This window comes from Symphalangus syndactylus, chromosome 13 (genome assembly GCF_028878055.3).
Source record: "Symphalangus syndactylus isolate Jambi chromosome 13, NHGRI_mSymSyn1-v2.1_pri, whole genome shotgun sequence".
NCBI lineage: Eukaryota > Metazoa > Chordata > Mammalia > Primates > Hylobatidae > Symphalangus > Symphalangus syndactylus.
The window spans coordinates 72,173,827-72,188,386 of record NC_072435.2 but is presented as its reverse complement, the minus strand read 5'-3'; the positions used below and the strand labels follow the sequence as shown (position 1 = coordinate 72,188,386).

Below are 14,560 nucleotides of genomic sequence, written 5' to 3'. Positions count from 1 at the left end.
GGATGTCATTAATACTTACACAGTTAAAGAATAACTTTTTTTTTTTTTTTTTGAGACGGAGTCTCGCTCTGTCGCCCAGGCTGGAGTGCAGTGGCGCGAGCTCGGCTCACTACAAGCTCCGCCTCCCGGGTTCACGCCATTCTCCTGCCTCAGCCTCCCGAGTAGCTGGGACTACAGGCACCTGCCACCGCGTCCGGCTAATTTTTTGTATTTTTAGTAGAGACGGGGTTTCACCGTGTTAGCCAGGATAGTCTCAATCTCCTGACCTCATGATCCGCCCGTCTCGGCCTCCCAAAGTGCTGGGATTACAGGCGTGAGCCACCACGCCCAGCAAGAATAACATTTTTTAAAATTTAAATTTGGAGTCTTCCAAAAGTGATCTAAGACAACTTACTAATTAACACATTAAATTTGTCAATATGTAAATCACATGAAAAAATTAATTACTTTTTAAAAAAAGATAACTTCTTTTCTTAGACATTGTTAAAAGAGAAATAGATTAAGGAAGCTGGGAGAGATAGTATGGAGACACCAAAACATCCAAAATGGTAACTTATATATACTATATAGTCATAATAAAAACTGTAAATATTAGTGAGTATAGTATTAACTGCTTTTTCCTCTCTCTTACTTCACATTGTATTATGCTGAAATGGCCTAAATAAGTTTTTTATAGTCATTACATACCTATGTGTTCTATATGCTGCCCACATTAAAGGCGTCATTCCATTCTGATCCATCATATCTACATCCTGATAAAGTAAAAAGAAAAAAAAAGTCAGACAGTTAAATTATAAGTTCCTAAACCAAATTTGCTTGGAAAAATCTGATCTATATATAATAGGAGAAGCAAATATACTACTACTCAAATCAAGGATAATGTATGAAACTTTCTCTTTCTTAACTTTAAAATAAAACTCTTGTCACTATATACTCTAGTGAATATATATCATGCTTTTACAGTATTCCCTTTTAAGATGTTTTAATCAGCCTTTCAATGTTTCACATTTAAAATTCTTAACCTATTCTGATCTTTCAACCACAAAGAATAGGTTAAGTGATTAAGTTTCTGAAAAACTTGTTTATACTAATGCATAAAAGAGAACGACAAAACTGTTTATTCATAGGCATTCCAAAACAAAAAATAAAAAGAACTGACATTTTAATATACTCAGTTTTTATTGTTACACATGTACCTTTTTAGAGTTAAATGATTCTGCAGTTTGTGTGGAAAAAGCAACACACTAAAGCAATCCCCCTGCCTTACTTCCCACCATTTTCACCACGTTTTGGCTCATTATTTTGATATTTACCTCCGTATCTTTATATAAGATGTTTGAATTGCTACTTCTTGATTTTTCAGTTTCAGGCATTACTTTGAAATTCCTTGGTATAAAAAATGTGAATTTTTCTCTGTCCTCTCTGCTACATCACAAATACGCGCCTTTCCTATTCTTTCCTCTCAAGAGATCTATTGTAATTCTAGTTAATATAAACATTTAATACTTGATATGTATTATTATAAATATGCATAAATACTATTCCCAGCCAAACCATGTAATAAACCACTATTTTTCCTCTTCTACTCAATTTTTTGCTTTCCCTGGCACCATCTTTTCCCCACTCTTACTTAGTTTTTAGCAAATTATAACTAAAACTTCCACCTATTAAACCAAAACTCTTTCCTAGTTATCTAATTCTCCTTGCGCAAGACTTTCTGATGTATCAGGGACTCATCAGTTTCAGTGCTCTGAAACTACCTTTCCTAACCCACTCCATTCTGAACTGATTATCCTCTATGCCTGAAACATCTGTCTCATTAACCTGGAGTACTTTGAAAATAAAAATCATCTCAAATCCATCTTTGTATTCTCAGTGCCCAGCAGAGTAGATGATCAAAAATCATTTATTAAAGGAAAAGACATGCTTATCTATCTACTTTTCTAGGCTTGGCTTTAGAATAAGACACGGTTTTGACTTCCTAGCTCCATCATATAATTGCTATGAGATTGTAGGCCAAATTACTTTCTTAGTCTTAGCTTCCTCATTAAAAAATGTGAAATACAAATAACTTCATTAAGACTTCTGTGAAGATTAAATAATGTGTGCAAAGCATCTAGTCAACAGCCGAGAACATAATGGATATTCAATAAATATTAAGTTTCTTCTTCTTCCCTACCCCATCTCCCATTCCTGATTTACATTAAGCAAGCAGTTCTAATCCAAGTTGTGTTACCTAATTCACCAATCAGTGGAGAGAGGAGAGAGTTACAGTAAGCACACTGTAAAACACTATCTCTATGCAGCAGTTCTCTGTGAGCCACTGTTAGCAATAGGAATATGTCTCAAATGTGAACATTATCCAAGCATATTGAAGAAAAAAAATCTGAGAACCACTACATTAGATAAGTACAGCATTTCCTTGGATGTCATTAACTTAGTCACTCACCATGCATACTGTAATAGAATGTTATGCCTTATCCATTACAAATCCATTTCTGGATTTACTTTAATAGTGTTGTCAGGAATATCTTCTGCAACCTCACTCAACATTTCCAATATGCAAGTTCATTTTTTAAAATAATCCTGTGACTTAAAAAAATATGTTTTCTGAAGAAACAACAAACTTCCTTATTTCTTATATGAGAAGTAACTATTGTGACTTCTTTTACTCCTAATTTCCGTAGGACCTCAACCAAATTTCAGGTCTAATTAAAGCAAGCATGTAAATTCTTATGTTTAAGTTTCTTCTTCTTCGTTGTGTTTTCATACCCTTTTTAAAAAATGATAGTATTAAAAATATCAATAAATAAAAAATGTAAAATCATGGCACATCTCTAGAGTACTAAAAGAAAAATGAAATTCAACCTTTTCTCTCTTTGGGTCGGGATTTAAAACTTGGTACTTCTTTTCCAAGTTCAGCCTGGACGTATGGGTATTCTCTATTAGGAAGAATTAACAAGCCCAGATCAAAAGCTTATGGGAATTCCATGATCAACAGGGCTCCATAACTTAGCATTTTCCCCTTTTTCTCCTGAAAATCATCCAAAAGAATTGGTAGTGAGCACTAAATATATTTAACAATATAACTAAAACAAAACAATTGTGAAGAATAGAATGACAAAACTGAATAGAAATGTTATATACCCTAACAATGTAAAATTGATATAATTAACAACAAAATGGAAAAAGGTTGAAATGAAAATATGCTGAGAGCCTCATCTATAGTAGCCATGAATCAAAGAAAATTATTATCTAAAGCTGAAAAATCAAGTAGTAAAAATGTAGTAAAAATTTATCAGAACATAGTTAACATTAAGAAAAACAATATTATTGACTGAAGTCGGTAAAAGGGAAGAAGAAATAAAAATATGCTAATTTTAGTACTGCTTATAATTAGGAACTGTGTAATCAGAATTAATAAAATTTGAGCAACCATCTGACTGAAGAGAGAGAGAGAGACACTGTGTGACTATCTGAGGAAAGAATATACCAGCAGAAGAAACAGCAACCAAAAGGCCCTAGACAACAGCATGTCAAGAGTTGCTGAAAAAGTAGCAAAAAAACCTAGTGCAGTTAAAGCAGAGTGATGATGGGGAGATGGCAGAAGTGGAGCTCAAAGGTATCCGGGGGTTAAACGGCACAGTGCTCTAGCACAGAGAAAAACTTTGGGCCCTCACAGTATGATGCAATGCACATTGGAAGAGTGTCTTTTACAATGTATTAGTGTATACATGTTGAATATCCTTTATCTAAAATGCTTGGAACCAGAAGTGTTTGAATATGTTTTTTTTTTCATATGTTGAAATATTTGCATATATGTAATAAAATCTTGAGAATGGGACCAAAATCTAAATGTGAAATTCATTCATCTTTCAAATACACCTTATACACACAGCCTGAAGGCAATTTTATTCAATATTTTAAATAATTTTGTATATGAAAAAAAGTGTGTGTACAATGAACTATTGGAAAGCAAAGGTGTCAGGGGTAGAATTTTCCACTTGTGGCATCATGTTGACACTCAAAACGTTTTGGATTTCGGAGCATTCCGGATTTTCAGATTACAGATGCTTAATCTGTACATGGAATAAAATCTCTGAAAATATATACTACATTATTAAAGGAAGTAAACTCAGTCAAAGAGATGGCCAAGGGGAGAGGTGAGATTTCATTTTCTAAGTCATATTCTATTATGTCTGAATATTTCATAATAATCATGTATTATCTTTGTATGCAGAAAAAAAAATTACTCATGGAAAAAAAAAACTATTCCTCAGACATTTATCATCATCATTATCATCATCATGCACTTTTTGTACCAAAAGCTCTGACAGGTAGAAATCCTGCCCTTTGAAAATTTTATAGCCTATATACTATACTAGAGGTTAAAAAGATTAATGAAATAATCCAAACTCCAAAATCAATAAGTTAAAAAAAAGACCATGAAGACTCAAAAATGTACACCACCTTTCTTGCCCAGTTAAAAACTGAAAGGAAAAAAGTGAATGTGTATTGTAGATTTATTCTGCAATATGGAAGGCCACTAAAGACCCTGTGATATGCTATAGCACCATTTATTGCTTCAACCTTTGTTCTAGAAAAAACTGCAGAATAACAAGAATAATGTCCTATAGCAGTTGCTCTCCAGATGACCCCCCATAAACCTGGCCTCTTGGTATTCACACCCTTGTGTGGTCCCTTCTCACCGTGATTATGGCCCTTGTTAACTCACTTTAACTGATAGAATGGAAAGAAAAACGTTGCTGTGTCAGTTCAAGACCTAAGACTTAAAAAGGCAAAACAGCTTCTACTTTTGTTCTTTTAAGAGCTCTAAGCCAATATGTAAGAAGTCTAGTTCTCCTGCTGGAAAGACCACATGGACTGGTATTGAAAAGTAGAAGTTCTGACACTACGTAGAGAAAGAAAGAGGCCTTGCTGCCCCAGCCTCCCAGTTAAGCAGTTTGTAGCCATTCCTATCAAGTCACAAGATATGTGAGCCAATCTTCCAGCTCAGTCAAGCCCCCAGACAACTGCAACCATCAGCCAAGAAGAAAAACCATCCAGCCAAGCCCACAAAATTGTGAGACATATTAATTGGTTGGTATTGTTCTTAAGCCATTAGATTTTGGCAGTAGTTTTTTAACACAGTAATAGACAATAACCCCCACTCCCCTTCCAGCAATTAACTTAATCAGTCTATGCCTCTTTTCCCAAACTACAATGCACAATACAACTGCCACTGCTTGAGATTGCCAACAACAAATACTGTAAAACCTTCATTAAAAGAAATAGTATTCAAATTCTAAATCCGCATAGAATTTTAAATTAACAATAAATACATGTTGATAGCAACAAATTAAATACATATATCTCAAGTTATTCTTGTGATGAGATCCTTACTTATAAAACTGATGTTCAAATATAACCAGAAAAAAACACATGGAAGAAAAACTGGGTGACATTACTTTTAACAAAATACATTTATTACAAAAACATGATTATATAAACTGGTAATATTTAATGTGATTATGATCACTGCACACTCAAGAAAAATCAGGAACAACCACTTAAAATATGATGTTTTTCTGACAAGTAAGAAGCAGCATTATCTTATACAACAGAAACTGATCTTAAATGCATCCCTCTCAAGAGATATTTAATACAGAAAATAACCAATAAATAAGTTCAAAAAAGTTTAGATGAATTCAGATGATATATTCAAAATACATAAAGAGAAAATAGATACTTATATTTTCTCTCTTAATTTCTGAGCTTTATCTCCATTACTCTTAGAAATAAAAAACCCAACTTAATCATTATCTGGTTCATGATTTTCATGCTGGCTTTTATGTTAGGTACATTAAATATCTCCATATTAAACTCGCTATATTTATGTTCTTCATCCATCAGAAAATGCTATTTAAATATCAACAGCTTGTTACACATGCAACACCAATAATATTAGGCATTTAAACTATGAAGAACATCTGATTAAAATCCACACCACTGAGATTTTTTTTACCTGTCCTTTTGCTATGAGATAAGCAACAATTGAGGTATGTCCGAACTGAGCAGCCAGATGAATACAGCTACATCCTTCTCCATCAATTAATGAAGGATCTGCACCATATTTCATTAGTTGCACAACCATGGATAGATGGCCTTGTCTAAAACATAAAAGAATAAACACTTAGATATATAAAGTTATTTCAAACAGGATCCTCTGGAAAGAGCTTTTTTAAGTAAGGTATGGTGGGAAGATTACATATGTATTTTGAAAAGTTATTTTAAAATAGATACATATCAAAACACATTTAGGATTTTATGGTTCTTAAAAGTCTTAACTAAATTAACAGTCTGAAAATGTATGGAGGTACTCATAACTTATTTAAATACATACTAATTACTATATTCTATTATGTCCATTCTAATATTATCTCAATCATCCCAAGAAATGAGCTAATTCTTTCATTGTAAATATATATAGGCTGCAAAAATATCACGTTTAGAAATCCAAAGTTTAATCCAATCTTATAACTAACTGAATTAATATCAGCATGGCCACGGAAACTTTGGACAATAAACTTTTGCTTCTTTACAGGTAGTATTTCACAATAAAACATCAGCATATTTATGATATTAACTAACGGCACAATAAGCTCTTCTATTCATTTTAGTATATCATTTTTTTAAAGTTGTTTATTTGTATACTAATAAAGAAACCAAAGGAAAAAAATCCAGAAGCAAATTTAAACCTTGTGGCCCAGTGTAATGGAGTTGAATTCAGGTCCCCTCCAAGTTGATCCACAATAGCACCTTTCGAAATATAGTATCTATAAGACAAAATTTATAATAATTTAAATAACTTTCATTTTCAATTTTAAGAAATTATGCGAAAAATATATAAATACATGTTTTCCATTTCAGATCTCATGCTAGTTTGAACCTTTGAAAATAAGTAATCTTTTGTGGTTGTTTAAAAAACATATTTAGCAGAATTTTATATCAAATACCTCTTTTTTTGTTCTAGAATAAGGAAAAGAAAAATAATTATTAAGTTACAAAAAAAAAGAATAAAAATGCCAAAACAATCACGGAAAAAAGAAGGCACTCAAAGAACTACAAAGATTTGAATACTAGCATATAGAAACTTGAAATTAGAATAGCTGCAGAATAGGCAGGACATGGTCTACCTTGGGTAGCTCAGCTTTTTAAGCCTTACTTTCCTTAAGATTACTGTAGATTAAATCAAATAATATACACATAACATAAAGGTTCTTTACTATGCCTTGTTATTTCTTGTGTCTTTAAAGCCATGTTGCTTGAAAAGGAAATAGCAACTTTAATATTAGATTAGTAAGCTTAATATTAAGAGAAAGATAGCATCTCACTATGTTGCCCAGGCAGGTCTCAAACTCCTGGACTTGAACAATCCTCCTACTTTGGACTCCCAAAGTGCTGGGATTACAGGAGTGAGCGGTCACACCCTGCTGTCATTAACATCTTGATAACTTCTGAAGTGAACAAGATCTAGCTGTTCATTACAATGCTTTCTTTGGGAATAATTAATGCAGTAAATCCTGAATATAAATGATTCTAAGGCATATGATATCAAATACTTGACATATGTATACTCTTAAACTGTTCTAAGTGATTATTGCTCTAGATCGGTAATACATTTACTCTTAATGTACATAGCTTTTAACCTGTGATTATTCATGCCTATGTGTTTAATTCAGAAATTTGTGGCTGCAAATAAGTATTTGTTTAAACTGGTGCTTTTAAAGCATTATGCAATGAAGGGCCCAGTTCCACTCTATCATGCAAAATGGTTCAAAGTAACCTAACAAAGTATTTCCAGAATATTGAACTATTAATAACGTAAACATTTAATTATTCCTGAATCAATTTTTAAGATACTTGGTAAACATTATATAATGCTGAAAATGTTCTTTGAGAATGGGTAGGCTAGAACCCAAAGAGAAGTAAAGCTCAGCCAAAATAACCACTCTCGTAGGAAATGATATTTTATTAAAAATCGTTAACTAGAATTTTTCTAAAGCAATTTCATCCCCTTCTCTATAGTCAACTGTTCCTGAGATTCATTTTTACTGACATATGGCAGAATTTAAATCATCATTAGGTCTATGTCAATGAGCAATTTCCAAACTGATTCTAAAGCACAACTTTTTTTTCTTCACAAGGAGAGGGAACTTTTCTGCATCCTAAAAAAGAATAACTTCTATTACTTTTCATTGTAAATTCTCAGTATTACATTTTTATAACATGTTATTTCGTGTAGCTATAAGACCTTAGCTCAAAACTACAAACTTCTGAGATTGCACGACCCTTAATTTTAATCTTCAGCCTCTTTGCTCAGTATATTGTTAAGAAGGTTTTATCAAACAATGTTCTGGCAGGTATTAATGATCCTAGGTTTTCAGAGGGGACCATCAATGAACAACTGATACCAACAAATATTTAGTAAGTACCTGGGCTGTAAACAGAAACAATGGTTGAAAGTCAATACAAATACATTGCAGAAAAATTGTGTTTTCTAGCATATATTCCCACTGAAAGTAGTTACTCAGCATCACAAATAAGTGTTTTACTGACATGGAAGCAATCATGCAGCTGACAGTGCTTGAACGCTTTCTTTGTACACCATAATGTTAAATTTTAAGATGCTGCTACTCAAGTTTTTAATAGAATTATAGTTAAAATTCAAACTCTTAAAGTCCAGATTCATTCTTGTGTCCCTAAACTTCATTATATGATGGCAATTTCTGACTTCAGTTTCAGTCCCATGTTGATTTTAACACGCAACCATTCTGCATTTGCCAAGAGGTACGTTTAGTGCACCTTTACCCTCAAAGTTTGAGACTCAGGAATTAAATTAGAGAACAGTAAGACACTGCACTGAAAATGTAGCAATTCAGGGTGAATTCTCTTACCTGGCATTAATATCCAATTTGTCTCTACACTCTGTGTGTTGCACTTAACATAGCAAGTAGTTCATTTAGTTCATTTTAGATTTGTGTTGGCTAGGCGCAGAGGCTCATGCCTGTAATTCCAGCATTTTGGGAGGCCAGGGTAGTTGAATTGCCTGTGCTCAGGAGTTTGAGACCAGCCTGGGCAACATAGCGAAACCCCGTCTCTACCAAAAATACAAAAAATTAGGGCCAGGCACAGTGGCTCACGCCTGTAATCCCAGCACTTAGGGAGGCCAAGGCGGGTGAATCACCTGAGGGCGGGAGTTCGAGACCAGCCTGATGAACATGGAGAAACCCATCTCTACTAAAAACATTAAAAAAAATTAGCTGGGGATGGTGGCATATGCCTATATTTATATAGGTGCACGCCTATATTTTATTTTCATTTAAACCTTCTGGTCCTTGAATAACTCTAGAAGTCATTTACTATTGGCACTTGCCTATAATCCCAACTACTTGGGAGGCTGAGGCAGGAGAATTGCTTGAACCCGGGAGGCGGAGGTTGCAGTGAGCCAAGATTGAGCCATTACACTCCAGCCTGGGCAACAAGAACAAAACCCCATCTCAAAAAAAAAAAAAAAAAAAAAAAAACAAAAAAACAAAAAAACAAAAAAACACACACACACACACACAAATTAGTTGGGCGTGGTGGTATTCGCCTGTGGTCCAAGCTACTCAGGAGTATGAGGTGGGAGGATGGCTTGAGTCTGGGAGGCGAGGCTGCAGTGTGCCAAGATTGTACCACTACACTCCAACCTGAGTGAGAGAGTAAGAACCCATCTCAACAAAAAAAAAGTTCACGTCTTTCTGTAAATATTTTGTGTCCAAAGTGTCAAAAGACTACTAAACAAGATTTGCTAAGATTTCCTATCATCCTCACTCTTGATTATCTAACTACTTCTTATTAATACTAAACAAACATTAACAGTGATGGATAAAAATCATTTTACACTTAGTATGCAAAGTATTCATCACTTACGCTGGTGTGAACAGTTAAATCAGATTATTATTACCTATTATCATTTCAGCTTTCCGTTTGCTGTTTTCTCCACAGAATCCACATTCGGAATGTGAACTTTGCCAAGTCAGACTGCCTGAGTTCAGGTCCTGACTCCAACCTTTATTAGCTGTGGGTCACTGGGTAGTATATTTAAACTGTCTGTGCTTCAGTTTGGCCAGCAGTAGGACAGTAACAATTGTTATATTTCATATACAGTTATATTAAGAATTAAGAACTAAAGAAAATATATATGGAAAAGTACTCAGTACAGTATTTGGCTAATATAGGCATTCAATATAAGTTAAAAGCAATTTTTCTTTTTCAGAAAAACAAGGTACACAGAATCTATATTCTAAAAGCCATGAATTTTAGAAAGTATTAGTTTTTACAAATTACTTCCATTAATTTTATAACCATAAAAAGTCAAGTTCTAATAATTAAAAATAGAGAAAATACATACTTGACTAAATCTATTCTGTTATTGATGGCAGCCCAATGGAGGAGTGTAACATTTTCTTTGTCCGGTTGCCGTACATCATAACCTGCTTCCACCAATTCTCGACAGCGTTCATATATTCCATATCTAGAAAAGAAAGAAAATATGGCATTGTTATTATTTAACAAGAAATGTAAAGCTAAAAATAACATTTTGAGACGAAAATAATTCCTCATTTTGATACTAGGAAATTAAAATGTATTTCTCAACATAGAATATTACTTTTAAAATGTCAACATTCCAAAAGCTTTTACTAATCCATTTTACAGTTCTAAAATGTCTCACTTATAAGAATGTAAAATCTCACTATATGAAAGAAAAAAGTAAACCAGAAATAAAATTTCAATCAGTTGCTTTATTACCACTTATCCCACCAAACTCTTAAGGCAGACTGTAAAAAATACACACAAATTAAAAAATATTAAATATATAAAAATCAGTAACAAGATGCATATAAATGATTTAGAAGAGTATCAAGAAGAAAGGATGTTATATAAGTCCCAGTGTGAGAAACACACTCATCAGTCCAAACCCAAAGAATGGACTAAGAGACACGAAGAAAGGCAAAAGCGAGACTTTTAATAGCAGTCTTGTAATATCAGGTGTCTTGTAGGCAGGCACACCCAGGGCAGCTACAGCAGGCAATTTATCTCCTAGCACACAAGTCCCTCCCCCAGTTCCTCAATGGTGGAGTACTATGGGGTTACAATCTTCCCAGATGCCGCCTAAGTTTTATTATCCCCCTTACCCCGTCCTTTTCCACGCTTAAGTTTTGATTTCACAATAATGAAACTTTCTTCCCTTTTATGGGCTGACCCTTCCTCTACATTCTGTTCACTTATTGTGACCCACTAGGTGCATGAGCCATGTAATTTGTTACATTCGCAGGCTGGCTGCCAGTGCTTAGGTTTATCATGCCTTGAAAATGGACCATTTAAAATGTTCTCTCACAAATTCCCTTCTCTTTTCTATTTACTTCTTTTAGTTTCATTTTCATTTGAACCCTTTTGGTCCTTGAATCACTCTAGAAGTCATTAACTATCTTCCTCATAGGACAGTGAGTCTAATTTGGTTTTTAATAGTAGCAGGTTATTTTGCTGGTAAGTCACGGGCATTTGTTTATTAATAGCTGTCTTAATTAATCTCTGTGCTAGTCCCCTCACACAAAGAATAATACAACATCCCACTGCTGGTAAGACTTCTGCCACAATTATGAGAGATGTAAGGACTGAAGCTACCATGCCTTTCCATTTTCCAAACCAACCTTCTAGCCAATCTGTAAATGGGTCATCAATTCCAGCATTCTCTGCCAGCTCACTGGCTAGAGTTGTCAAACCCTGTAAAGCTTTTGTGATGATCCTATCTGGGACAGTATTGTTGGGAATAAAAGTACATTTCCCACCCAGCATCACATATAAGCCCCCTTTTCTGCTAGTATCATGTCTAGTGCAAGCCAGTTTTTCCAGGCCATTCGGCTGATGGCATCTAACTAGCTAGTCACCCCTTTGAGGGCATCCCAAGTATAACTGATGAATCAGTGGATTATAATAGATGGAGTTAATCCAATTCACATTCTCACTAACAGTTGACCACCAGAAGAGTGCTGATTCAAACCCAGCAGCTATTTGGTTTCAGGCCTTAAAGTCATTATGCACCCCCTAGGGACTCCTCTCAAGTCAACGTATATATAGTGGGATTAAAAGAATTTGTCAAATCTCTCCGGTTTTGGTGGCCATCTGTATTTTTGGTTATCTTATGGAATGCCAGGGTGAAGGGAACGGCCAATTGGACTAAAGCACAAGTCCCGGTCCAACTGGAAGGTAACAAGTTACAGAGGTTCCTTTTCCCACAATACCACCAGACATCAGCCCAGGGTATACGGAGAGCTGAGCAATTACCATTGCCTCAGCAGATGATGTTTATGATGTGGGTATAAGTTGAGAATTCTCCCACAGGCTTACTGAACTCTGCCCCTTGCCTACAGAGGCAAGAGGAATGGTTCACATTCCCTATAGAGAACGAGGAGATTGCTCTGGGATGTGACCTCCATGATGCGGGAAAGGACAATGACAGACTCTGAATAAAATTATCTAAGACAAAACCTATTTTATAATAAATATCTCATGTAATTTTTTTTTTCTTTTTTGAGACAGGGTCTCACTCTGTCACTGAGGCTGGAGTGCAGTGACGCAATCATAGCTTCCTGCAATCTCTGCCCCCAGGCTCAAGCAATCCTCCCACCTCAGCCTCCCTAGTAGCTGGGACCACAGGTGTGCACCACCATGCTTGGCTCTTTTTTTGTACTTTTAGTAGAGATGGGGTTTCACCACGTTGCTCAGGCTGGTCTTGAACTCCTGGGCTCAAGTGATCTGCCCACCTCAGCCTTCCCAAGAGCTGGGATTACAGGTGTCAGCCACCATGCCTGGCCTCATGTAATTTATTGAATACTGTACTCAAAGTAAAAACAAAACAAAACAAAAAGAATGGCTGTATGGGTCATACTTGAAGCATGATTTCTACTGAATGTGTACCACTTTTGCACCACTGTATAGTTGAAAACTCAAATCAATGTAAGCTGGTAGCACCTGTACTCATAAAAAGATAAAATACCTAAAAAGAAACCAGAAAGAAATTCCAGAACTAAAACATACAATAACTGAAGTCATTATATGGATTCAAAGACAGAAATGAGACAGAAATGTCTTCAAAGACAGAAGAGTCAGCAAACATGAAGACAGAGCAATAGCAATTACTATCAAGTGTGAGGAGCAGAAAGAAAAAAGACCGAAGGAAAGTGAAGACAGTCTAAGGGACCTGTGGGACACCATCAAGTAGAACAACACACACATTGTGGAAGTTCCAGAAAAAGAGAGAGAGAAAGGGAGAGAGAGAATATTTGAAAAAATAATAGCTGAAAACTTCCTAAATTTGAATATAAACATCAATGAAGTCAACATAAAAGGAACTCCAAGACACCCACACTGAGACATATTATAACCAAATTTTTGAAAGACGAAGACAAAGAGAGAACCTTGAAAGGAACGAAAGAGAGGCAACTGGTCACATACAAGGATCCTCAATAAGATCATAAGCAGATTTCTCATCAGAAACATTGGAGGCCAGAAGGTAACAGGCTGACATATCCAAAGTGCTAAAAGAAAACCAATGCCAACCAAAAATCCTATATTCAGCAAAACTGTCCTTCAAAAGAGGGGAAGAAATTAAGACATTCCCAAATAATGACTGAGAGAATCTGTTACCACTGGACCTGCCCTGCAAGAAGTGATCAAAGGAGACCTGCCGGGTGAAATTAAGAGACACTAGACAGTAACTCAAAGGCATATGAAAAAATAAAGATCTCAATAAAAGTCAATACATGGGCAATTATAAAACCTAGCATGACATAACAATAATTTGTAACTCCACTTTTTTGTTTTCTACATGATTTAAGAGACTAATACATTAATTTAAAAATTATTAAACACTAGTATTATTGTAATTTTGGTCTGTGTGTCTACATACTGTTTCTATATAATTTTAGCAACCAATGCATTTAAAATAATTATTACTTTATGTCTGCTGGAAATACAATGTATACATATGCAGTTCTGTGACATCAACAACTAAAAAGCGTATAGATGAGGCTGTAAAGGAGCACAGTTTATTAGGTTATTGGCATTAATCTGTATAAATTCAGTAACATAAACTCAAATTAGTGTTATAACTTTAGGATTTTTTTTTTTTTTTTGAGACGGAGTCTCGCTGTATAGCCCAGGCTGGAGCACAGTGGCGCGATCTCGGCTCACTGCAAGCTCCGCCTCCCAGGTTCACACCATTCTCCTGCTTCAGCCTCCCGAGTAGCTGGGACTACAGGTGCCCACCACCACGCCCGGCTAATTTTTTTGTATTTTCGGTACAGACGGGGTTTCACCATGTTAGCCAGGATGGTCTTGATCTCCTGACCTTGTGATCCAGCCGCCTCGGCCTCCCAAAGTGGTAGGATTACAGGCGTGAGCCACTGCACCCAGCCCAACTTTAGGATTTTAAGTGTAATATCCATAGTATCCG

General features: G+C 35.2%; 1 protein-coding gene across 2 annotated transcripts in view; it reads right to left on the bottom strand.

The window, feature by feature from the left end:
- The window catches only part of ZDHHC17 (zinc finger DHHC-type palmitoyltransferase 17), a 91,144-nt gene that overhangs the window by 38,543 nt on the left and 38,041 nt on the right, over positions 1–14,560 (bottom strand). For both annotated transcript variants that reach the window (XM_055235962.2, XM_055235963.2), the window contains 4 exons: positions 10,457–10,579; positions 6,759–6,836; positions 6,026–6,170; positions 688–752 (listed from right to left, as the gene is read on the bottom strand). In XM_055235962.2, the coding sequence (XP_055091937.1) occupies positions 688–752; positions 6,026–6,170; positions 6,759–6,836; positions 10,457–10,579 (411 nt within the window). The remainder of the gene's footprint in view (positions 1–687; positions 753–6,025; positions 6,171–6,758; positions 6,837–10,456; positions 10,580–14,560) is intronic.